This window comes from Myxocyprinus asiaticus, chromosome 1 (genome assembly GCF_019703515.2).
Source record: "Myxocyprinus asiaticus isolate MX2 ecotype Aquarium Trade chromosome 1, UBuf_Myxa_2, whole genome shotgun sequence".
Taxonomy (NCBI): domain Eukaryota; kingdom Metazoa; phylum Chordata; class Actinopteri; order Cypriniformes; family Catostomidae; genus Myxocyprinus; species Myxocyprinus asiaticus.
This window is the reverse complement of record NC_059344.1, coordinates 60,663,985-60,690,904: the sequence shown is the minus strand read 5'-3', so window position 1 is coordinate 60,690,904 and position 26,920 is coordinate 60,663,985. Positions and strand designations below refer to the sequence as shown.

Sequence of the window (26,920 nt, the reverse complement as noted above, 5' to 3'; positions counted from 1 at the left end):
TGCATTGGGTCTAAACATACAACAAATGTGGACATCATGGTTTGTTATTTAACATGATGCACCTGAATCCGAATTGTATGTACTGTTCATCATAGTTCCATTGTTTTGTTTAGTCTTTTTCTCGTCACTTCGTTTTCTAACTATTTTTTTAAATGAACAAATCCTTCGCATTGACTTCCATTGTTTGTTTGGTTCATGAACGACTCGAGTCACCAACGCCTTCATTAGGCTAGACATTACACACATTTGCTGCCACCTACTGAGGTATGAATATAATGTATTGAAATAGTTAACACATCAGTGAATGAATTGAAACAGATCTCTTTTGTGAACAGATTTCGAAAGACTCGACTCGCTGCTGTAGCTGAACTCATAGGCTGAGTTCAGAATTGCATACTACCAGTGGCGGACTGGGATTAAAAGTGGCCCTGGACTTTCTGGCCCAGAGCGGCCCACCAAATCCAGCCTGCAACACCCCACACCGGCTCATTTATTTAATTTTACTGCTCAATTTCAAATTTTTGTGTTGAAAAAAAAAAAAAAAAAAAAAAGACATTTCTATTGACTGCTAGTCATGACAACGGGCCCCACCAGTGCACAAATTGTCATAATTTTTAAACATATAAAACCACTGTAAATGTGATGAGTGGATTTTTTTAGAGAAAGCACTAAAAATAAGTACTTTATAGATCAGACAAATAACATGTCCGAATACTTTTTTTTTTAGGTTCAAATGTACATGAAAGTACAAAGGAAAGTGTGTATTTTAGGTGCTGTGACAAGTCAGTATTTCTTCAAAGTTTTTAAAGATCTTAATCACCTTTCAACTTTTTTCTAGAAGTGCAAATAAACCTTTGTCTTAGTTAATATGAGGTTGTGGAAACAACAAGTATAATAATAATATATTATATATGTGTATATAGCTGTATAAGATCATAAAATATTGTTTAAAATAGTTAGATCAAGAAAGTGTCACACAGCAGGACACTAATGACAATGCTTAAAATTTCATGTCAATTACAATACTGTGTAAATGTTTATTTATTTATTTTTTTAAATCAATGAAAACAAAGTTGGCAAGAATATATACATATATAAATATACAAAGGTAAATATATGTAAAACAAAATAAACATACCTCTTAAAGTATAGAACTTTGCAGATATTTTGCAGATTAATTGCTCATATTTTCACTCTATGTGAGTTTGTTGCATCTTTATATATGCATAGTTATCAAAAGTAAGTATATAAACACAATCTAAAGATGCTTAATTTATGCATGTCAGTGTCTGAAATTAATGGGGGCTCAGGGCAAAAAAGTTTCCAACTATAACAAAAATGCCCCAAAAATTAAAAATGTAGAAAAAAAAGAAAAACATTTAAAACTAAAATGCCCCTTAAGATCCAATCTAGGGATTTACTCCAATATGCCTCTTTATATATATATATATATATATATATATATATATATATATATATATATATAAATTGACAATTATGCATACTGTATATTATATGTGTATAACAAAACAAGGATTATCTATATAGAATATGTGTATTTCACATTAATGCAAGGAAAGAAGTGTCCACCAGCATCCATGCGTCTCTGAGTGGCGCTCTTTTGCTCCTCAACATCAGCTTCATGCTCAGTGAGTGGGCTGCAACACTGACAATGTATGGAGTGTGTGTGTTTGTTGCCATGATGATACACTATAGTCTGCTGTGCTGTTTCACCTGGATGGCCATTGAAGCCTTGCATCTGTACATTCTTCACGTCTTTCCCTGATCGGATGGGGTAAGCTATAACACCAAATATATGATAACGCAAAAAAATACAGCAGCCAAAGTCTTAATAGAAATGCAGGATGGTTAAAGGGATGGTTTGCAAAAAAAGGAACATTTTGTCATCATTTACTCACCCTCATTGTTGGAAAATTGTGTTAATTTTAACTTGGTTTATTAATAATTAACTTGGTTGTTGTACCATCCAACCTGGCTGAGGGGCATCAGAAGTTTCTGGGGGACACATGGAAACTCTAGGGGGGCATTGGATCAATAAAGGTAAATGTCATATTATGCGACTACACATTGGTTTACGGAGAGCTTACAACCTACTAAGCAAGTCTTGTGTTAAGACCAGGTGGTGCAACAAAATTGAGCACTGCCTTTATTACAAATTATCTAGTAGTTACTAGAGGTAGACCGATTTTTCGGTTTTACCGATTAATCGGTGCCGATAGTTGCTTTTTGGAACTATCGTTATCTGCAAAAAATCTGTGCCGATAGTTGCCGATAGTTTTTTCATCATTTCTTCATTTCAAAATAAGAGTCCCAAGTGTATTTTGGTCATGTTCATACGTAAAAGTCACACATTATGCACCAAATCTGATTTTTTTCTAGTTATTTTTGAGATTTTGGTTGAACAATAAATTGCTTCTGAGATTTTATTCATCTAGGAGTCTTTGTCAGTGCCCGTCATAGTAAGGAAAGAATAATATATAGTTTTATTTTTTTTTTTTTTGATATTCTAAAAATGGATTTTAAAAATGGATTAATTGGTAATCGGCCTTTCCCACCACCTTAGTTATCAGCATTGGCAAAATCCACTATTGGTCAACCTCTAGTAGTTACAAAGCCCTTAGTGTGAACTTTATATCCCTACTTACTGTAAGTGAGACCTCACCATTTGGAATAGACCAACATCTTCACCAGCTAAGTTTTGCTGTATTTTAAGAGATAAGAGACTTATATTTCTGTCTGTTCCTCACACAAGTTATCATAAGGCTTTAAAAGACTTATAATATAGCCAATTAGTTTTTTTTTTTTTTTTTTTACCTTTTTTAGGCTTGACAGAATTTTCACTTTTAGGTTAACTGTTCGTTTAATTTATAATAGCCTTAAGTGGACGAGAGTGTTGTTGTTGTTGTTTTGTAAAGCTCAGACCATGTGAAGATACTTGATTGATAAAAATAAGTACAATGGAGCCGATCATTGAAATGCAGTTGCTCATTCTGGTGATTTTGTCCTCTTGACAGGAATCCTTGCTCTTATTTTTTGAGGCTTGCTAACAGTTTGTAACAGTCATCCTTTTTATAGCACCATAGCAGTGACATTTTCAAATACCAATACAACAAATGAAGTGTGAGTCTTCAAATTATAATGTTGTACTAGATTTAGTTAACTATATAGCACATTCTTTGCCAGCCATCACCCCTGAATTTTACCAAGGTAAACAATCCATCAAGTTTAATCATTGTGGGTATACCTGATGAGTTATGAGATACAGTTACCTTACATTGCAGAAATGTCTATTTCTAAATCTCGAAAGAATTGTTTATATAATGGAAAGAAGCGAAAACAAAGTGCTTGTAGTTACTGAAACTTTTAACATGGTTTTGTTCATTACAGATGCTGGATCATAGAGTCTTTAAATCCTCTATGGTGTGAACCTTTCATACTTCACCTTAGTCTTCCTGTTCAGCTTTGGAATCCTAATCACAGTCTCCAGACAGATCTTCAAGTTACGGAAAGTGGACAACAAGCATGGGAGGATGCAAGCTTGCAAAGATGCTGGCACAGTTCTGGGCCTCATGTGTCTGCTGGGCACCACGTGGGGTTTGGCCTTCACCTCTGGATACACCAACTACCCAGTACTCTACCTTTTCTGCAACATAAATACAATGCAAGGTAGGTTTAAAGGAATGTTCTGGTTTCAATATAAGTTGAGCTCAACTGAAAACATTTGTAACATAATGTTGATTTCAACGGAAAATATTTTTGACTCGTCCTTCACAGTGATGGGCACAAATACATGAAAATGTATATAAATAAAAATAAAAAATAGCTCAGTTTAAGTGTATCAAAATAAAATACCAATACTGTGTGGAAAAAAAATTATCAAAATAAAATACAGCATTGTGTTTCTTGAAAATATACAAAATACATGTAAAATTGGCCATTCAATGAAGTATCACTATTAGGTATTATATAAGCTTATGTTTACATTATATAAAATAATATAAGACCCAAGTATTAAATGTAAAAGGTTTTAAACATGTACAGTGCATTCAGAAAGTATTCAGACCCCTTTATTTTTTCACATTTTGTTATGTTGCAGCCTTATGCTAAAATGCTTTAAATTATTTATTTTTTCACATCAATCTACACTCCATACCCCTTAATGACAAAGCAAAAACAGGTTTTTGGTAACTTTGCAAATTTATTAAAAAGAAAAAAACTGAAATATCACACTGACATAAGTATTCAGACCCTTAACTCAGTACTTAGTTCAGTCTTTTTTGGTAAGATGCCACTCTTGTGTTGTGTTGGCTGTGTGTTTAGGGTCATTTTCCTGTTGGAAGGTGAACCTTCGGCCCAGTCTGAGGTCCTGAGCGCTCTAGACCAGGTTTTCGTTAAGGGTATCTCTGTATTTTGATGCGTTCAGCTTTCCTTCCACCCTGACCAGTCCCCTAGTCCCTGCTGCTGAAAAACACCCCCACAGCATGATGCTACCACCACCACCATGGTTCACTGCTGGGATGGTTTTGCGCAGATGGTATTGCAGTGCCTGGTTTCCTCCAGACATGACGCTTGGAATTGAGGCCAAACAGTTCAGTCTTCATTTCATCAGACCAGAGAATCTTGTTTCTTGCAGTCTGAGAGAACTTTAGGTGCTTTATTGCAAATTCCAAGCGGGCATCTGGCCACTCTGCTATAAAGCCCAGATCGGTGTTGCAGTGATGGTTGTCCTTCTGCAGGTTTCTCCCATCTCCACACATGATCTCTGGAGCTCAGCCAGAGTGACCATTGGGTTCTTGGTCACCTCTCTTACCAAGGCCCTTCTCCCCAGATTGCTCAGTTTGGCAGTTTGGCTGCCAGCACTAGGAAGAGTCCTGGTTGTTCCAAATGTCTTCTATTTAAGAATTATGGAGGCCACTGTGCTCTTGGGAACCTTCAATGCAGCCTAAATGTTTTTGTAGCCTTCCCCAGATCTATGCCTCGACACAGTCCTGTCTCTGAGCTCTGCAGGCAGTTCTTTTGATCTCATGGCTTGGTTTTTGCTCTGATATGCATTTTCAGCTGTGAGACCTTATATAGACAGGTGTGTGCCTTTCCAAATCATGTCTAATCAATTGAATTTGCCACAGGTGGACTCCAATCAAAGTGTAAAAACATCTCAAAGATGATCCAGAGAAATGGGATGCACCTGAGCTAAATTTCAAGTGTCACAGCAAAGGATTTGAATACTTATGTCAATGTGATATTTCAGTTTTTTATTTTATTTTAATTTATTTTTTTATGTATTTGCAAAGTTATCAAAAATCAGTTTTTTGCTTTGCCACTGTGGGGTATGGAGTGTAGATTGATGTGGAAAAATTTATAATTTAAAGCATTTTAGCATTAGGCTGCAACATAAAAAAGGGGGTGTGAATTATTTATGAGTACACTGTATAGTCACATTGTGCAAAGATCTGGGCAGCAGAAATGTTTTTCTTTTAATAGTCTGTCTTGATATGACATTTTAGATATGTCATATCAATATAGCAACAAGCTTCGCATCCAAATGCAGGTTCAGTTGGCTTTATCAAGGTTATATTTTTATCCATCATTAGTTGCTTTTGCATTATTTATTCATTAAAAATTACCTGTTCTCACAGTCACAGAGCTCGCTCTCTCTATTCCTGTGTCTTTCTAATGCAATACAAAAGAAGTGATCGTGAAGATGGAGTAACTTTTCCTTGTGAAAGTGCATGATTGTTTATTTATCTAATCGAGGCTTGTCATAGAACGCATGTCAAAATGCAGCTTGCAGTGAGTAAAGGAATGCATCTAATAAAAACACACTGTTGTGGCTCATTTTAGTGCAAGAAAAAAGCTTGGTGACAGAATCTTTGTGCTGTGAAAACATTCACATCAGCTTGATGTCTTTCAGTAAAAGAAGAAGCTCACTGGTCACTTGACAAGAACACAAGACCCTGCCTAACTGACAGAATTATTATTTTCAAATAAAACGGATGTGTTTTTTCAATTTTTGAAGCCATTAACTCAGCAGGGAGTCCCGACAGTCAAGTTATGAACACCTCCCACTGAGAGACGCTAATGCGTGCTCTGTCTACCCCTGCCTGGCCGCTGATTATGTTAATGAAGCTAACACCTGAAAATCACTGGAAAAATTGGCTAGTGAGATACCGCCTTAACACCAAAACCGATAAGCTAGCAAGACTGACTAGCTAGCGAAAATGTCCAGTGCTAGTGCTGATGCTGTTTTATTCCTTCATGTTAACTGAAGGCAAATCTGAATGATGTTTCATTTTTGCTTGTTAGCTAGCGTCTAGCTAACGATAAATAGTGAACTCACTAACGATAGTTAGACTAGCTCGCTGCTGACCATTTTTGATTTCCTCACTGTTGACACGCATTGCATTGGCTGGCGAGAAGTATCATAGCTACCTTAATATTTTAATGGAATTTAAATAACAGTTGCCAGCAATTACTATGTTTTTTTGCAACAAGTCAAATCGACCATCACAGCCTCAACTTATCTTACTCCATATTTCCATGCAGGAATACAAAAAATTTGCTCACCCAATGTTAGATGGAGCCATTCTCTCTGACATCTGCAGCTCACGTGCATGAAAGTTGGGATTGGGGGGCATGCCTGAACTAGTTGATACAGGAAATCAGCAGCCTAATAAAGAGTTTGACTGGCACAAAGTATTTTATGTTTTTGAAAATACACAAATACCAAACTTAAATGTATTTAGATACAAATTGCATTAGATTTTTCTCAAAGACGCAGACACACTCACTCAGTTTATGTCTAGACTAAAGACTCATCTATTTAGCCATGCATACACCTAATTTATCCTACAACTCACAATTAGGCTGCTTTAGTTAGGTCTGCCAGAACCAGAAACCAGAAACATTGATCGTGATCTATAACTCTGCAATAAATTAAAAGGCATCTATGCTAATATTATTCTATTTGTTTCCCTGTCTCAACCTCGGGACTCCTATCCTGAGGTCACCAGAACCAGCTGGATCCAGCTCCATTCCTGCTTCGTGTTGGACTCCACTGCTACGTGTCGCTGAGTGATGATGACTAATAGCAGCCGGTGCCAGCCAAACATCACTTCAGTCTATTACAATGGACTTCAGAGGATGAACTGATGCCAACCCCTTCCTGCAGGCTCATCCTGACATGACCCTCCAGCATGACAATGCCACCAGCCATACTGCTCGTTCTGTGCGTGATTTCCTGCAAGACAGGAATGTCAGTGTTCTGCCATGGCCAGCGAAGAGCCCGGATCTCATTCCAATTGAGCATGTCTGGGACCTGTTGGATTGGAGGATGAGGACTAGGGCCATTCCCCCAGAAATATCCGGGAACTTGCAAGTGCCTTGGTGGAAGAGTGGGGTAACATCTCACAGCAAGAACTGGCAAATCTGGTGCAGTCCATGAGGAGGAGATGCACTGCAGTACTTAATGCAGCTGGTGGCCACACCAGACACTGACTGTTACTTTTGATTTTGACCCCCCCTTTGTTCAGGGACACATTATTCCATTTCTGTTAGTTTATAATGTTTAAGTCTTGTGGCTATTTTTTTTATTTTTTTTTTTACAGCGCATATTTGAATGTATTTGGACTAGCTCCATTCACTTCCATTGCAAGTGCCACACTGTAACTGCAGGTTTTACTTTTTTTTAAATAAACAAGGGATGAGCCAGAATATTTTTTTGTGGTAATCAACATTATACCATAAAAGCTGTTGATTGAGCTTAACTTGTATTGAACCTGGAACATTCCTTAAATTCCCTAAATCAGTAGGACTAGAAAGCCATTGAACAGAAGTGATCCATTAAGATCAGCACTATTGGTATGATGTATACTTCTTTGCTTTTATTTATCAATGAGGCTGAAAAGACCAGCTTACTCCACATTTTCCATGCTGGTTCAGGCTGGGTTATGCTGCTTTGGTGCTGGTATAGCTGGTGGACTAGCAAGGTCTTTTGGGTGAAGCTGGTTGACAAATGAAGTCTTGCTGGTTAAACTTCTTAAGAAATTTGATGTGCACACCAACATCTAAAAAAACAACATATGCTGGTCTTTTCAATAGGATACTAATACAGTTCTGAGGAATAACACAGTTAACTTCCAAAGTAAAGTGCAATTGGGAATTAGAGGTAAATGCTGGATGGTAACTCTTCTGCGAAACTCTCGCAAGAAACTCTTGCATTTGTTGTTACCAAGAGAAAAGTTGTTGTACCAAACCTGTCTACCATCTTCGAGAATGAATCTGAAAATGACTCAAGAGTTTGCACTTTGGGTTGCTAAAAACCAAACGCAATCAAGAAATGGCAACCTTGAAAAAGTTTCACCATGAGCTTGTTGGTTTTGTTTTTTGCAAGAGTACTTCCTTTGCTGTTGATAGTCCAACATGTTCAGTTTAAAAAAACAGTTTCCTGTTTGAAATTATATAGATAAAAAAAAAACACATAATATCTCATTTTAAAAACTGTAACAATTATTTGTAAATAAGAAACTGTAAACACACATTTTTTAACCATTAGAGTGTTATGGAGTTCAGTAATAAATGTTTGAGACTAAATTGTTATGTCCAAGTGTATTTATGAGCCCATTTACAACACATTACAATAATGTTAGAGCTAGTATATTTCATTGCTATGTATGTGAATACTTGGCACAAAAAGTCCATTCAATTGTTGTTTTGTTTGTTTTTTTATTGTTATTTTTATTCATATCTCTCTGGATACATCTTTTATTTCTTGACTTGACATAATATTTTGTGTTACTAAGTAAAAAAAAAAATAGTTAAATACATCAGTACGTCCAGTTTAAGACGTCAGAGCTTTACGGGGAAATGATGCCAAAAACCGTGTTCCAATTTAAACAGGAAACCACAGAAGTCACAAGGGAACTGCTTTTCAGAGGAGTTGATAGGTACTTAATGCACTACAGAAATCAAGCATTAGAGGAGAGAAATGAGAAGCTTACACTGTCTTATTATTTGGAGATTTTTCTCCACAATTCTCACTGGAGCAGGTGAGCCTGAATATGTTCTTTATTTCTACATTTTGAGGATAATCATGTAATTTCAACCACTGAAGTATTTTTATAATTGTGTTTGAATTAGTGTGTCATGTTAAGATTATACCATTCAAGATAAGATTTCATAATCAATAAAAAGGACCGTTTATCACCCATGATGTAACATTAGTATCTACAGATCCACCATGTCATATGGTTCGACAATCTTGTGAGCAAGATGAGCCAGCAAATGTCCCATGGTGAGTAACAATGTTTTGAAATCTTTTAACAAGCTACTGGAACATTTGGTTTTTGAAAGGTTTTTTCGATTTTAAGATGCCAGAAATGAATGAAAACGATAGCTTGGTTCTTTGTAAGATAACATATAATGATATTAGAGGTATAAAATATGTGTTATTTATGCAGGTGTATTGAACGTCAAATGAGAAAATGCTCCATAATACAACACCGAATTTCAAATCAAGGCTATTTCTTAAAGACAATTTCCTCCTTAGAGGTAAGACTAAATGCAAGTGTTTCTCCAACATATTTCACATTAACATACATTTCTACTTGATCGCCACCAAGTCCTTATTTGATTAGTACCATCACGTACATGTGCATTAAAAAACTGTTTTATAAATATTATAGTACATGAAGGCCAGTCTAGTGATGGTAAGGCCAGTGTCTAATTCACATAAATGATATGGTCAAAACTAGTGTCTTTACACAAGAAACTACAGTTGTAAGTGATGTGGTCTTGGTTTTTACCTAACAGGAATACTATATAGGACAAGATGTAGATTGTGTCTTTCCTTTTGTTTTTGCAGCCAACATTGTATACAAAAGAAGGATATGTAATCCACATCTCAACAGAGGCGTTACAGAAGAGCAGTGATGTACAGAGGGAAATCAACGATACAGAAACCAACTTGATTGTGTATGTTGTCAACAATACCTTCTTCAGGGTCAGTGGCAGTTTTCATTTTGGCGAATTGCAGAGATGCACTCTTAGATGCTATATTTTAATTGTTGTAGTGATCACTGGTAATTTTTATGCATGAAAATGCTTTTACTGAATGCTTCGTTAATGAAAAATAATTAGCAAAAAAATCTAACTTCCAGAGTAGTCACCACATTTAATTTGACATAAATGCAAACAAGGTTTTCAAAACAAGGCACTTACAAAGAAAGATTTCTAGCCAATGAAATGTTTTAGAGCACAGCATAACTTGAAAAAGTTATATTCATTATAGGAATTTCAACGACTTTTTAAGATTTACCTCATTTGCATGACTTTTCCAGGGCTAGAAATCCCCCTTTTAAAAATCAAATGAAAGCATCAAATGAAATCTGGCATCTACTCCATATGAATATTATGTATTATCTTCATCGAGTATTGTTAAGAGTTTATCTTCTTTAGGGCTTCGTAAACCTGTAAACCCCATCTGTATTTCATAACCCCATTGTTTCCTGTTCGGGGGCATTTAATAATTTCTCAATGTCTTACAGACACAGGAACCCAGTGACACAGAGTCAAAGCCAAAGGTGCATGGCGAAAGTGTACTGGGAGTTTGGCTTGGGGAGAAAGAAGTTTGTAACCTTTCTCAGCCTGTTCAACTCCAGTTCAGAAGATCCAATCAGGTGAGATGCATTCACATGGCAGCATAAATGTGCTGAAACCTTATGATATAAATACATAGTCAAAACACAGCAGTGGCCTTGTGGCTTTTGTACTTAGGTTGCGTTTTATTTGATTTTTTAACAGTGTTGCTTTATTTCAGTCTGAAAATGGAATATGTGTCTACTGGCATCTCAGTGAATTTGGTGGAGGTCAGTATTAAGATTTTCACACCATCTCAGATGTTGTGGTGCTTCCTGTAAACATTGTGGGGTTGTGGTCTATGACAACTGCACAATAATTAGAAAAAATAAAGCACAAGATTTGCACATAGGAAGCTGATGCATAACACGTCCATAAGCTTTTTATTTGTTGCCAACAATAAGATTTTTGGTTAAATGTCAATGAATGTTTAAATGAAAATCTATAATTATGCCAATAATGATCAAAATGCTGCTTATAATATAGAGCATGTCACGTCCACTTCCCAAAAGTATTTCGGTAACACTTACAAAGAGGTTGTATTCATTAACATTAATTAACTACATTAATTATACAACTATCAATGCACAACACTTTTAAAGCACTTATTTATATTGGTTAATGTTAACTTCAACATAATACATTAAAAGAGGTATATGTTAACATGAACTAACAGTGAACAATTGTATTTTTATAAATTACCATTAGCCAAGATTAATACATTTATATAAATAAATATATACTATATATATATATATATATATATATATATATTGTAAAGTGTTACCAGTATTTTTGGTCAATTGCCCATATATACATTTTTGCTCAGTGTCGCGTTATTTTCTTATGTGTAATGGGAGTAAACACACTTGAATCCACTATTTCTCAAAATCTTCCCAATAACGTAAACAAATCAATTGTAGTGTATGTGTTTGCAATGACTTTTGTGTATGTATCTGTTTGCCAGGTACCTGGAGAACAGATGGGTGCAACACTAGCATAGAGAGCAGAGAATTTGTGTGCAGCTGCAATCATCTGAGCTTTTTTGCTGTGCTCATTGTAAGCGCATGGATCATGTGAAGCACAGAAACGGTTATAGAAATGTTCTCTTTCAAATCAGCATTTCTTTATCATAGCTCATCTGAATGTTCTCTCTTCTCCTCAATGTTCCTAACAGAATCCTCAAATCCCTGAAGAGGCCCAAATCGTCCATCTCGAATACATTTCCTACACTGGCTCTGTGCTTTCAATAGTGTTTACAGCTATCATCATGATTATGTTTCTGTTGCGCAGGTGAGCTTATCATTAAATAATAGGTCAAAGCATTGGGTCATTCACTAACTATGCATCAGCATAAAATAAGCACTGCTTTTAAAAAACAAAATATTCCTGAATACTACCTCCGCCCATCATTGGTTGTACAAGATTGTCCTGCACCAAACTCATGCCATTGGTTGAGCAAATGTTGCTGTGCGGGCAGGACAAGTCGCTCAAACAAACACAGGAATGTTCTGAAAGCGCGACAGAGTCACAGTGTTACACTTTCAGGCTGTGACTAATAACTGTTCAAGGAACGAAAACGAAAACCGAAAATTATTTTTTTTTTTTATGTAGAACATAACCGAAAACGGGAACAAAATGATTTTCAGTTGTGAAAACGTTATTTTTAAATGCTGGTAACAGGTTATAGTAGTTAATTTCGTTCCAATATTTTTTTCAGGAAACCCAAGGTCAAATGATTTATCACAGTAAATTTTATGAACTACACCACTTCATGTTGCCCGAAAAAATTAAAGGTGTTTTGATCCTGAAGGAAACTGCTGCATCATACATATCTTTGCCTAATTGCCCATTGTGGATGTTGCATTCTGTGAATGATGACCTTTTTAACAACTATGTATAAATACTACATATATATGCACGGCTAATCCAGATACAAGGAAAACATTATTAGAGGTAAAAAGAACATTTCTCAATTGTTTCCAAGTCTTCACTGAATTATTGTTAGATATGATGCATTAATACAGATTTGATGCTGTCAGGTTTTGATTGAGAAGCAGATCTGTAATTAAAATTATACTTAACTGTTAATTAACTGTATGCTTGCTATGATTTTTATGCTGATAAATCCACCACACGGGTAAAAATGTAATTGCTTATTTTTGCTGATTTTGGTGAGGCAAATGGCTTATTTTGGGCTTGTTTCACCCACCCTTAGCACAGAATACTGTCATTTTAAAAAGAGTATTATTAACCGTTCTTTATTTTGTTCTAACCGGTAACCATTTGGAAAGGAGGAACTTCTGAACTGTTTTTGCTCAGAACAAACCGAAATGAAAACCATTTCGCTTTTAGTCCCTGCTTTCAGGTGAAATCAGCCTACAAATGGCTTACTTATAATTGCCATATTAAGCTGCGATGCGAGAAAGTATTTTAAAATTGAAAAAATTACACACATCAGCTTTAAATTTTCTTCCAACTTTAGGGTAAAGGCATGCGGTGCAGGCATGCGCTCCCACATTAAAATTAATCCAGATTCATCAACATTAGAATGATAATCAGATCCTGGTCTGATACAATCACATTACTATACCAAAATTTTTGCTAAATTATTTTTTACTTGGCTCATTGTACATATCACAGTACTTTCCTTGTGAAATGAACACTAGAGATGCTACAACAACAACGTCTTTTATTCACTTTCACACAAACCACAAGTAAAACGGCAGATTATCAGTTCATAAACACTTACTTTTCACCCTGTTTCTTCTTCAATGCTATCTTATGACACTTTTACTATAGTACATGATATATTTGAACGTTCGCATTACATAAACTCAAAACAAGAGCCGAAAGTGTCATAGAAGCAACACAAATAGACGTGGTTGGATCAGCAATTGCGTTTTTCATCTCACATTTGCGTTTATGACACTATCTCTTATGTTTAGGTTTAAGATTTTGGTTAGGGAGATCAGTTTTGTTTCTTTAAAACTTGACAGAGCAATAACCCCATCTGTTTGGGATAAAATGTAACTTGCTTTTAGCACCACACAGTGGACATTTCACCTCAGAACTGCAGCGATATGTGTTAGGAACTACGTCATAAACAATGTCCCCACAATAACGCAATTTTTTATGAGATCATGCTGACATATTTTTGTGCATCTGCACCTGTTGTGAATCCACTGAAAATGTAGCATAACAACCTTTTTTTGTGCACATAAATACTTGTTATAAACTCAACTTGTGTGCAGTTACTGGTAAATGAGACCCGTTGTTATTATTAGAACTGCGCCTTTAGAGACTTCTCAGGAACACTTCATATTCAAAATTAGCTCTTCTTTGCAGCAGGACCAAATATGGCTTTGAATAATCTTGTTTTTATGGTACAGTACAGATAATATATCATTCACCATCTTCTCCACAGGAAGAAGAGATGTGATCATTCCGTCATTATTCATGTAGAGCTCACAGGCTCCTTGTTCTTGCTGCACATATCCTTCTTGTGCAGTGTATGGTTTTCGAGCCAGAGAGATGAAGTATGTCAGTTCTTAGGACTTGTCCTACACTGGTGCCTTTTAGCCACCTTCACATGGACAGCCATTGAGGGCTTTCACCTGTACCTGCTGCTGGTGCGGGTCTTCAACATCTACATCAAGAGATACCTGCTTAAACTAAGTCTGGTGGGATGGGGTGCGTACAATAAATGGATTCTGATGTAAACAGTAGCTATACAAAGTTTCACAATTCATTTGAGGAACAGCTGCAATTAAAATAGATTTTATTCTATTATATTTTTATAAGAATTTAGTATTGTATCATCCTTTTCCTATAGGAGTACCCACAGTTACAGTGATGATATGTGGTGTTACTAAAGTGTATGGCAAATACACCTTTTCCATGAAGAGACATAATTCAACAGGCACACCAATGTAAGGACCATCCATTCAAATTACTATGCATTTTCACTTCTTCATCCTGTCCTGCATTCATTGGCTTCTTATTGTAGGTGCTGGATTACCACACAGACGGTGAGCTATGTTACAGTGAATGCTTATCTTGGGCTGGTGCTGCTCTTTAACATAGCTATTCTGGCAATGCTGGTGGTTAAGATGCATCAGTTACGGTCACGGGATCTTCATATTAAAAACAATGAGAGGAGGGTATGGAAAGACTGGGCATCTCTTCTTGGACTCAGCTGTATTTTGGGCGTGGCCTGGGGACTGGCCTTCTTCACCCATGGTGGCCCCTTGAGTATCCCCTCGCTCTATGTTTTCAGCATTCTCAACTGTTTTCAGGGTAAGAATCACTCCAACATTTTTTCATTGAGGCACAATCACACATAACTGACACTTTCCATAGGAATAGGGTACAAATTTGTGTCCCATTACTTTAAAAGTAGCATAGCATGAAATGTAGCAAGTAATACCTGTGAAAATAAGGATTTCACATCATATATTTATACTTACGCTCATCCTCTAACGACTTGAGAGACCTGACAGCATTTCTGGTAAAGGAGCAAAGTAAGCAATGATGCTCTGTGGTTTTTGCAGTGCATTCTGGGAATTTTTAAGGGAGCGAATGTTTCAGTCCACTAGAACAATTTTGCAATTTGGACAGCCCTAGAAATGGTCGACTCCCTGGTCAGTGCCCTGACTACTGAACAAGGCAGCTGACTGAGACACACCCAGTCTTTGCAGTTGTGCCATTGCACTAAGAAGTGCAATAAGACAATTGCTGTGTCCCAAATAACATACTATACACTATGCACTTACAAAATATACTATGCACTTAACTGTATAGTGTATGAATTTTCAAAGTGTAGTATTGTCCCAAATGGAACAGTTAATGGTTTGTTACTACATGGAAGCATTCGCCGTTTAACAGCTGACAGAAGTGACTTTTTAAGTGCACGTGATGTGTTGCCGCTAGCTTTAGCGTATTAGCGGACCTCAGTTCAACACTTGTATCTCAAACAACGTACATATTCAGACAGCCTGGTGTGATGGTATAGCATTCAACTTACATATGCAAGGTGCTGTCTTCACAGATGTTTCACTAGCTGCTACATTCTTCATTATTTACAACTGTTTTGTCAGACCAGCAGCGCAGCCAGTTAACTCCGCCCTTTCCGTTATGTACGGCAAGCTGCGTGCTCTGAGTGCTGTGGAATATTTTTTATCAAGTTAAATATAAATTAATCAAGTATAATCAATGTAAATATAGCCATTTTTGTCTACAATTATTTCTAATAGTTAAGCATGGATTTTTCTGTGTGTGTGTGTGTGTGTGTGTGTGCGTGTGTGTGTGTGTGTGTGTGTGTGTGTGAAGAAGAAGTAGAAGCTTGTGTAAAGGAGGCCCCTCAAAATGGAATATGTGATCACATATGGTACTCATATAAGGTAATCTTGAGTTTCATGTTTTGACGCTAGAGGAAATATAGGATAAGGCCCTGTAGAGAGATGGAAAGGGGCCTCTCAAATAGTTTCATGTTCTCTAACAGTCTGAAGACATAGAACAAAATGTATGGGGTGTATTGGTCACACCCTATGTGAATGTGTTTATAGGCATGTTTGAATACAGAAAGTTAGTTACTCTGCAGACTGACTCGGCTTTGCTATCTCCGATAATAAAGTCTATCTTCTGGCATCAAAACCTTAAGACTTTGAGAGTGATTCTTCATAAAGGCAGTGGAAGCCACAACAAATTGGCACCCAACGTGGGGCACTGGAAAGGAGCAGAGTGGAAGCCACAGCGAGCTATCTGGACAAGCAACTCAAACAGTGGCCACTTAAAAAAGGTAAGCATTTTTTGCTAATATAATTAGTTTGTGTTGCTTGCCAGAATCTGCCCGTGGTGGTAAGGACATTCAAAAAGCTCCTCCAAATTCAAAGAAAAATAAATAAATAAATAAATAAAATAAAGGGTTCTGATTCCAGAAGAAATAATTGCATGCAATGATCTGTTTTTACTGTTTAGGGGGCCTTGATGGATAACAGTAAATGAAGAGCAGATACTATAATTGCACGCAATGATCTGTTTTTATTGTTAAGAGGGCCTTGACAGATAACAGTAAATGAAGAGCAGATAAAATTTTAAAATAAAAAAGCCAGGAAGGCAAGAGAGACAGGTTTTTGACCAGGTAGGCAAATCCTGCAATGATCTGTTTTTACTGTTAAGGATGAATAACAGTAAATGAAGAGCAGATAAAAATTTAAAAATAAATAAAATAAAAAAACCAGGAAGGCAAGAGAGGCAAATCCTGCAGGTCACCTAAGAGGGGTGTTTGAATAGTTGTGTTTAAGAATTTTATTGTATTCTTTGAGAGCTCTGTGTTTATAAATGCCTTGTGTTTGTAAAAAGTGTATATATAAGTGTCTGTGACTAAGTTAGTGTCTGTGTGAGTATATCTGTGACTGTGTCTGTATGAGAGAAAAAAAAAACTTTGTATCTTGTGGACAGTGGGTGCCTTCTGGACTGTCACGTAAGTGTGATTCAACAGAGGGCACAATTATTGTCACACTTGAGAAGAGTGGATGAGAGAATGAACCCTAAATAATTATAGGGGCAAAGAATGAGAGAATGAGCCTTAAGTAAAAGGACAAAGAATGAGTGTATGAGCCCAAAAAAGGGAACATGTATGTATGAAAATAGGTATGTATGAGAATTTGAGCCCCACGCTGGGCGCCAATTTGTTGTGGCTTCCGCCGCCTTTATGAAGAATCACTCTCAAAGTCTTAAGGTTTTGATGCCAGAAGATAGACTTTATTATCAGAGATAGCAAAGCCGAGTCAGTCTGCAGAGTAACTAACTTTCTGTATTCAAACATGCCTATAAACACATTCACATAGGGCGTGACCAATACACCCTATACATTTTGTTCTATGTCTTCAGACTGTTAGAGAACATGAAACTATTTGAGAGGCCCCTTTCCATCTCTCTACAGGGCCTTATCCTATATTTCCTCTAGTGTCAAAACATGAGACTCAAGATTACCTTATATGAGTACCATATGTGATCACATATTCCATTTTGAGGGGCCTCCTTTACACAAGCTTCGACACACACACACACACAGAAAAATCCATGTTTAACTACTAGAAATAATTGTAGACAAAAATGGCTATATTTACATTGATTATACTTGATTAATTTATATTTAACTTGATAAAAAATATTCCACAGTCCACAAAGTGTCCAAAATTCCACACTTTGTTTTGACAGTTGAAAGCGTGCATCATCCAGTACTCTTAGTACACTCCTTTTTGTTGCATTTTCAGTGTAAACATACTACTCGGACTACTTGCACTACAAAATGACATAGAATAGTGCAGAAGTGTGTGGTTTGGGATGCACCTAATGTTAACCTCATGTACATTGGTGTAAATCGATGTAAATGTTGAACAACAGGAGATGGTGGAAGCAACAACAGTGCATGGGCATGTCAAGAATGTGTGTATGAGGAGGTCAGGAGATACCTTTATTTGTACAACTCGAGTCTGAAGGAATATAAATGCCTGAAGAAGGAATCCAGCAACACTTGTTGAAGAGAGAGATTTATTGGATAAAAAACCGACGCGTTTCGGCACACAAACCTTCATCAGGGTTTACAAAGTTAGAACAGAGCAGATACAAAGCAGTTAGTTACAGTAAATACATACAAGAGTTCCATCTAGCCAATGAGATGGACAGGACAATCTCATCTATCAATCAAGGAATGGCAGTTTCAGTTGCACTAATTAGGCAAAAGAGTAGGTCAATAAGAAAACCACACCCATCAAATTATATATCATGGAGACAATTCATAGAAACAACTTAATACAAGACCTGCAAATACAAAACCAATACACTTCAAAACATTTAAAAACAAAATACAAAAGAAAAAAAACATGAAATGTTGCAAATTATAAAAATTATAAAAATTAATTTATCACCAACTCTTCATTCATTCCTAGAGGAGATGAAGTTTTTAAATTAAAAATCCAAAATGCCTTCTGTCTTTTTCTAGTCTGATCCATATTACCACCTTTGGCAGAAGGTTTAATCACTTCAATGCCGAAAAACGAAAAGGAAGATACTGGGTGGTTAAATTCCCTAAAGTGCCTCGCTACGGGGTTAGTCAAATCCCCTCTTCTAATGGCACTTCTATGGAAGTTTCCCCAACATAGACCCTATCACACAGGCACCGAATCAAATAAATTATGTTTTTATTTCTACATGTGATAAAACTGTTTATTTTTTTACAATGCTGTTATTTACAGGGTTGCTAAAACTTTTCAAGTTTTATATATGGACAGTTTATACAATCCCACATTTAAAATTACCAACTGGGACCTTACCTGTAAGGGTACTAATAGCTGTTTCCTTAGGTAGGCAAGTTCTGACCACTTTATCTCTAATATTCCTTGCTCTTTTGTAGGTGATTATTGGAGAATATTAAAAACATATTTTATAGAAGGGAGTCACTCTGAAGAATATGCCAATGTTTGTTAACCACTTTTTTAATGTCAGTAGTTTTAGGTGTGTAAGTAGCTTGTTGGCTGTAAACACATTTCACAGCTTTTAACTTGCACTTTCTTTCTGCACTCAAAAGCCATTCATTGTTATAATGTCTCTCTTTAAATTTACACATCATTTGTTGTTGTTTTTTACTCATAATCCTTATTGTCCTCACATATTCTTTTTAATCTAGTGAGTTGACTGATAGGCAGACTCTTCAGACTAAATGCCTGAAGAGAAATAGTCCAGTATCTCATACCAGTCGTAGCGTGCATGCGTCAACCGCCTGTGTATGTGCACTGTCAAATGGAGTATCCAGATTTTTCCTAATTTACCACCGGCCGGAGCCGTGATGATTCTTATTGGCACTGACTGGACTGTTTTCTGGTTCCGGTCTCTATAAGAAACTACCAATATGAGCATTTCAGAAGGAGAACAACAACCATTTTAAGTTTTAGCTGAAGTAAAACGAGTTCAGGCTCAAACTGTGCAGCTGTTGGCTGTCATAACAACTCAGAAGTCATCCTACCACTCTTTAAACTTTGACAGATGAGGTACTGTCAAAAAACGGTCTTTGCGACTTTAAAGTATCAGCACTATGGAGCCATATGTTTTTGGTGCTCATTCACTATGTTGTGTTATATGCTGCTTCACTCATGTGCCGTCTGTAGCAAAAGCCATTCATACATCTGCCGAAACTAAGATATGCCTCTTATCATGTCTTTTGTTTTATTCTGCCCATTTACACACTTTTATACACCCATCTTTGCGGTAGTATCATTGTCATCATAAATTGCGATAACAGAGTGTAATCGGTGTATATTATGGCCGCTTATTACACGGCTCTCTGGAATAATCGATTCTGATTGGTCAATGACGCCATCCAGCGGTCAGATATTGCTCTATAACAACCGCACATCTGGGGATTTAGACGTATCAGACTGCTCATCCGGGTTCTGCGAGCCACCTCTCCTGCTTCTCGGATCACTGTGCAATTTCTACAAGTAAGCTAATAAATAATTTCAACTCAAATCAATGTTTCATGTGCATTTACTTATTTATTTGTCAAGTAAGCTTGTAATAGGCTGAATAATGAGGAGTAATTTTCACAAAATAAACACCTACAGAACTCCGACGCAAACCGAAAGTTGATTCCAGCTGTTCAGCGATTTCTTTCTTCTCAAATTACATAATTTCAACTCAAATAAATATTTTATGTCCATATATTTATTTTTTGGGTTAGCAGCCGTGTAATAAGCGGGACGCTTCACGTCGGAGTCCTGATCACCCTGTCGGGATTCATTGTGCGATAACAACCGGCTGACTGTACATTATCCCTTACGTACAGTTGCAATCAAAATTATTCAACCCCCCTGACCAGCAATACATTCTGGTGATGTGAATTAAAACACATCAACTAAAACCTCAGTAAACAATCAACGTAAGTTTTTAATACACATTTGAGTGATTTTGAGAACAAAGAGTTCAGTTTACCCAAATTTTAAAATAAAAAATAACTCATTCTCTCCACAAATGTCATGTCAAAAATATTCAACCCCCGAAGTCAATCATTTGTGGAGCATCCTTTATCCTTAATAACAGCAAATAAATGTTTCAGGTAAGTGTTCTCAGGCTTCGGACACGTCTCTATTAGAATTTCTACACATTTCTCATGAGCAAAAGCTTCCAGCTCATTGACATTCTTTGGTTTCTGTGTTGCCACTGCTTCCTTGAAATCCCAACAAAGGTTTGCAATGGGATTTTAATGATGGACTGAAAGGGCCATTTAAGGACATTCCACGACCTATCCCTGAACCAGATTTTGGACAACTTGGATGTATCCTCTGTGTTATTGTCTTGCTGGAAAGTCCAGTGATCACCGAGCTTCAATTGACACACTGAAGGCATCACATTTTTCATGCCAAAATGACCTGATACCTGAAAGAATCCATGGTGTCAGTCACATAGTCAGGATAGCCATTTCCTGCAGCCGCAAAACACCCCCATAACAGGATTTACCCACCTCCATGCTTGACTGTGGGGATGGTGTCGTTCTTGTCATCACCTTGTCATCTTACTCCAGACGTACTGCAGACCCATGGGTCTAAAACTCATTTTCAGTTTAGTGTCATACATCTATAAAACCTTCTTCCAGGACTCCACAGGTCTTTCCTAATTACTTCTTGAATATTCAGTCAACTGGAGTCAACATTTCCCTTGGTGAAGTTTTGCTTTCTTCCACACGCCAAGAAGGTTGCTGTTGTACCATATTTAAAAAAATGTATGAATGGTGCTGCCAACTTTGGAAATTGAAGTGCCTTGGAAATGTACTTTTAGCTATGACCTTTCTTGTGTAATGAAATAAGCTCCTCTATTAGCTTTTGAGACAGCTTATTTTTAGTTGCATTTTTTGCATAGAAATTCATTTTTGCTTACAACGCTAAACTTACATTTTAAAACTTAAATAAGTGCCATTGCAGATTGATGACTTAATTTTGTTTTAAAACAATTATGTGTATAGCCTTACATATTTAAGAAACAGCTAAATGCAATAGGGGTTGAATAATATGACATGGCAGTATTTTAAAAACTCCTGCTATTTAGAAATATTAGGTTATATATTCACACTATGACTTTGAATGTGTCACTCAACTGATATAGATGTAAAGTTTAAAAATTCTAGGTCATCAGAAAAGCTTACCTTTGTAAATCCTTACTGTCTTAGGGGGGTTGAATAATTTCAATTGCAACTGTATAGCTGTTAGTGCCATGAATGCAGAATGTTGACAAATTACACATTATCTACAGCATATATTACTTTAAATCATCATCAAGTACTTAAAACTGCTTCTTTTACTGATCTTGTGTAAATTCTACTCATAGAATGAGGCATGAAGTCATTGATAACACATTTCAATGTCACATTACTTTAGGTTTTACTTGAACATCAGCATTTAGCTAAGGGATGTTTTAAGATTTTGTTTTATAATCAAAAACTAACATTCCTGGAAAGTTCTTGGAACCCAAAATGGCTCGCTGTGATTTGGACCCGAACTAGCTAGCTCCTTCTGAGTGATAGCTTAATATCAGGCTAAAATCTAACATGAGGATTAAACATTTATTGATAGAAAAAAATGAAATCACACTAATCAGGGTACTAAACACTGATTTAAAGCTGAAGCGTGTAATTTCTGCAACACTAGCATCCAGTAGCGGCTTGTGACCACAGGTATAGGTGGGTCAGATCTTGCTCTGAGCGCTATAGGTTATGTATAACCACTCTTTGTTTGTTTGTTTTTGGTTTTTGGCTTGTTTTGTTTTTTTTACATTATTCAACTCATTCAACTCATTATTCATATCATAATGAATATAATATAACAGCATTATCTACATGCCATTTCCACAGTACTAAAAAAATAAATGCTTAAAAACAATAATAATACTAATAATAATGTTTTAAATCACTGTTAGTTTCAAGTAGTAAATAGGTTCAAATTAGAAATATTTCAAATCACATGCACCACTTCTGCAGGCTATACATCCCCCTGTCTCCTTGCAAAATAAGAACGAAAAAGTAAATATGGGAAACATAAAATTTTATTCAATTTACACAGAGCCACGACTTTTTGACTTACAATGTTTTGTCATACAATACATACAACTGTCTGGCTTGTCAGGACCAAGCTTATGGCCAGTTTGTCTGAATGTGCAACAGAACTGACATGCTGTTACACATACGTTCATCGATAGCACTCGCCATGTTCGCAATCAGTCACACTGCTAGCATGCACTAATACTAAAGATACCTTAGCTTTGGTTCTACGTTTGTGGGCAGATTTATTTCTGCCCCAATGCGTCTTAATGAGGGCTCGTTGCAGTACCATATTTGACCACAGATTTCCATTGAAAAATGCGGGGCGCTGTGGAGTTCGGGAGGGCAGCAGATTCTCTGCCCCGCATGCTCCTAAATCTATATCATACACAGTGAAATGGAGGTTAAAGCTACATTACGACTTAAAAATAGAATAAAAAACTTACATTAGACCTGCTTTTAAATACAATGGTCAGCATTCTGCACACATTATGGGTTAACAAATTACATTATTCTCAGTTTATATTATGGATCTATGTTTTCAAGTGGATCAATATTTAGGTGGGGCTCTGCCCTACCTGCCCATATAGACGAGCCGCACCTGCTAGAATCACCAAACGGCACTGAAAAAAATAATGTTTCAAAAAGATTTCTGAATACACCCTCCGTCTACCATTGATCAGCCAAACAGAATACCTGAGGTGGACAAACATGTTTATTTTTTTCTCCCCAATTTGGAATGCCCAATTCCCAGTGAGCTCTAAATCCTCATGGTGGTGTAGTGACTTGCCTCAATCCGGGTGGCAGACGACAAATCTCAGTTGCCTCTGTGTCTGAGACCATGACTTGTTGAGCACATTACCGCAGAGACATAGCACGTGTGGAGGTTTCACGCTATTCTCTGCGGCATCCACGCACAACCCACCACGCGCCCCACCGAGAGTGAGAACTACATTATAGCAACCACGAGGAGGTTACCCAATGTGACTCTACCCTCCCTAGCAACCGGGCCAATTTGGTTGCTTAGGAGACCTGGCTGGAGTCACTCAGCACGCCCTGGACTCGAACTCGCGACTCCAGGTGTGGTAGTCATCGTCTTTACTCGCTGAGCTACCCAGACCCCGACAAAAAATGTTTTTAAGGTCAAACACCTTTCACTGACCATTAGTTTAAAAATAATTAAAAACAATTAATAAAAAAGATATCATTTGACTTTCAAGCCCTTTTTTTATTTTTTTATTTTTTTATTTATTTTTTATGGAAAGTGTCAATTGCTTATTTAAGAGTTGGGTTTGGGGCACTAAATTAACAATGCGTAGCAGGAACTCTTTGAGATTAAAATGATTGAGTATAAAATTCCATGTTGTCATTTCATCCTCTAGGTGTCTTTATTTTCTTGTGGTTTTTGACTGTCACCCATAAAGCACGGGAAGAGGAACATATCTCATCAAAAGGCATATCATGTCAGCTTCCACAATAATGAAGAACAAGTGACTACAAGATAACCACCAGCTTTTTTTGGTTGCATAATTACTTAAATAACATTATTGCAATGTGTTATGATGGAATCACAATGGAATTCTAACGGCGGACCCTCTACACTAAATGTCGGTATTTTCTTTTTATCAATGAATGGTTTTCAAACTGGGGATCGCACACCCCCTGGTGGTCGCAAGGGGGACTACAGAAAAAAAGACTTCTACCAAATGATTTTACCATAATCATTTAACCATAAGAAATAATTAAAAAAAAAAACATAACCATAACCATGTTAACTGTCAGAATGCAGAACCATCTGCATATAGTTTAAATAATTTATTGTGAATTGTTTTTATTTCTAAGTGTTCATCTGTTGTTCTTTGTTATCAGTGTTGGGTGTAATGCATTACTAAGTAATTAATTACTGTAATTAAATTATATTTAATTGAAAAAAATGTAAAGTAAGGGATTACTCTGATGTAATTGTGTTAAATACTGTATAGACTCTAGAACAATTCTACATAAAACAATAGTGAATTTTAAATTGAATTTTAACGTTTAATGTTAAAATGTATGTTTTCTAATTTAACGCTGCCCCCTTAAATTCTTTGGCCAGTTCATGAATAATTTATCTGATTTATTTGAAAGAATTAAAAGAACAGTTTCATGTCTATCCTTGTATTTTTCATCTGGTCGAGGTTGATACGGGTTTTAGAAAGTAATTTGTAATAAGTAATGCAATTACTTTTCAGACAGAGTAATTAGTACAGTAATCTAATTACACTGTCAAAGATGTAATTAGTCATTAGTAATTAATTAAAAACTTTTTGGGGTAACTTACCCAACACTGCTTGTTATGTACTTTATGCTCCTGAATACTTTACTGGCTTCCTTTTTTAATTGCCACTTTGGTTTGTTCAAACATTTAAGTTTTAAGCATTACAATTGGGTAACAAAATTCTATCAAATTGAATTGTGTAATCTTTAACAAAATATAAAAACTACATATTTAGTTTGTTTTTATTATTATTTAATTTTGTTAAAAAGTACACAATTCAGTTTGATTTTGCCATGAAATTGAAATATGTACAGTACTGTATATCCTAAAAATAGGCTATTTTTGTGTAAGGCACTATTCTTTATAAACCTTTAGAATGATAATCATAATGAAAAAAAATTTCTTTTTTAAATTAAAAACATTTCTCTTCTAGCATTGCTCTAATATTGGGTAGAACAAAGATACCCTGTTGACTTAATACAAAGTCAAATACATATTTTACAGATAATATCTTACATAATTACAGATAATGACATATAAAAGCCAATTATATTGTTTTGGAAATTACTTAATAAAATAAAAATAGAAATGTCACTATTTTCTTATACAGAAAATGTATTTTAATAGATGACAGTATAGCTGCCTTTATATTTTAAGAAAGGGGTTAACTGGCTTTAAAATGTTGTCCTGTCATATACTCAAAACCAATTGATAGCCTGTTTTTCTTCATTTGTGTAATTTTGAACAAAATTAAATTAATAAAACTTCAAATATTTAGTTCTATTTTATTTATTTCGAATTTTGTTATGAAATTGGAACAAGTAAATCTTATAGGCAGAACTGAATGTAAATTAGATAGGAATTGAAATCAAAATGGCATCATGCATTTAACCCAATATGCAATACAGATACAATTCACATCGGGCCTTAAAGGGATAGTTCACCCAAAAATGAAAATTCTCTCATCATTTACTCACCCTCATGATATCCCAGGTGTGTATGACTTTCTTTCTTCTGAAGAACACGTGAAGAAAAATAGAAAAATATCTCAGCTCAGCAGGTCCTTAAAATGCAAGTGGATGGTGATCAGACATTTGAAGCTCCAAAAATCACAGACAGTCAGCATAAACGTCATCCATACGACATCAGTGTTTAAATTAATGTCTTCTACGATTGCTTTTGGTGTGATAAAGATCAATATTTAAGTACTTTTTAACTATAAGCCATCGCTTCCGGTATGCTTCAGGAGAGGGTGGAGTTCACGTTGGCATGTTACATGTAATCTCACGGTCTTCTCTTGGTTGAGACATCCAGGATAAGCACACAAACGCACCATTGTGAGTAAACAAACAGATACAAATACAAATCTAAACCAAAACCAACAAAGCATCTGTACAGCATTCCCACTCAGTTGTAAACAGCACCGCTCTTCCGGGTGTCGCACATGCATCAGTTCTCACGTGTCTCACGTACCGCTGCTGACTGGAAGCAATGATTTAAAGAGTACTTACATTTTTTTTTTTTTTCACAAAAAGCAATCGTGTCACTTTAGAAGACATTAATTTAAAAGCTGGCATCCTATGGATGACGTTTATGCTGACTGTCTGTGATTTTTGGAGCTTCAAAAGTTTGATCACAATCCACTTGCATTTTAAGGACCTTCTGAGCTGAGATATTTTTCTATTTTTCTTCACATGTATTCTGGTGAAGAAAGAAAGTCATACACACCTGGAATATCATGAGAGTGAGTAAATTATGAGAGAATTTTCATTTTTGGGTGAACTATCCCTTTAATTATGAAAAATGAGCAGAACAAATTTGTGTGTAAATGCATTCTTACATAAATTGTCCCATTTAATTGAATTAGACAAGTTACAGAAGAATCGTTTAAATAACGATTTACACAAATTTGTTCTGCT

At 36.1% G+C, this 26,920-nt stretch overlaps 1 protein-coding gene across 8 annotated transcripts; it reads left to right on the top strand.

Annotated features, from left to right (window-relative positions):
- Positions 1-8,929: 8,929 nt before the first annotated feature.
- On the top strand, positions 8,930-25,778 carry LOC127440537 (adhesion G protein-coupled receptor G3-like). 8 transcript variants are annotated; one of them, XM_051697223.1, is made up of 14 exons: positions 8,930-9,065; positions 9,241-9,310; positions 9,477-9,567; positions 9,881-10,018; positions 10,563-10,694; positions 10,835-10,883; positions 11,621-11,712; positions 11,831-11,946; positions 14,081-14,346; positions 14,489-14,585; positions 14,663-14,952; positions 15,985-16,055; positions 16,316-16,453; positions 24,127-25,778. In XM_051697223.1, exons 1-14 carry the CDS (start codon positions 9,005-9,007, stop codon positions 24,151-24,153), a joined length of 1,638 nt encoding a protein of 545 aa, XP_051553183.1. In that variant the 5' UTR covers positions 8,930-9,004; the 3' UTR covers positions 24,154-25,778. The 8 variants fall into 8 exon arrangements, with proteins under 8 accessions (XP_051553183.1, XP_051553160.1, XP_051553168.1 ...); XM_051697200.1 differs by having other exon boundaries at positions 16,289-16,453; XM_051697215.1 differs by having other exon boundaries at positions 8,961-9,065; positions 9,250-9,310; positions 16,289-16,453.
- Positions 25,779-26,920: the final 1,142 nt, after the last annotated feature.

What these genes read in the sequence shown, in the direction of transcription:
- LOC127440537 (XM_051697200.1), top strand. Translation starts at nt 9,005, where the DNA reads ATGAGAAGCTTACACTGTCTTATTATTTGGAGATTTTTCTCCACAATT. An exon ending in AGTTCAGAAGATCCAATCAG is followed by an intron (nt 10,695 to 10,834) that starts GTGAGATGCATT and finishes GCTTTATTTCAG; the next exon opens with TCTGAAAATGGAATATGTGT. An exon ending in AATTCAACAGGCACACCAAT is followed by an intron (nt 14,586 to 14,662) that starts GTAAGGACCATC and finishes TTCTTATTGTAG; the next exon opens with GTGCTGGATTACCACACAGA.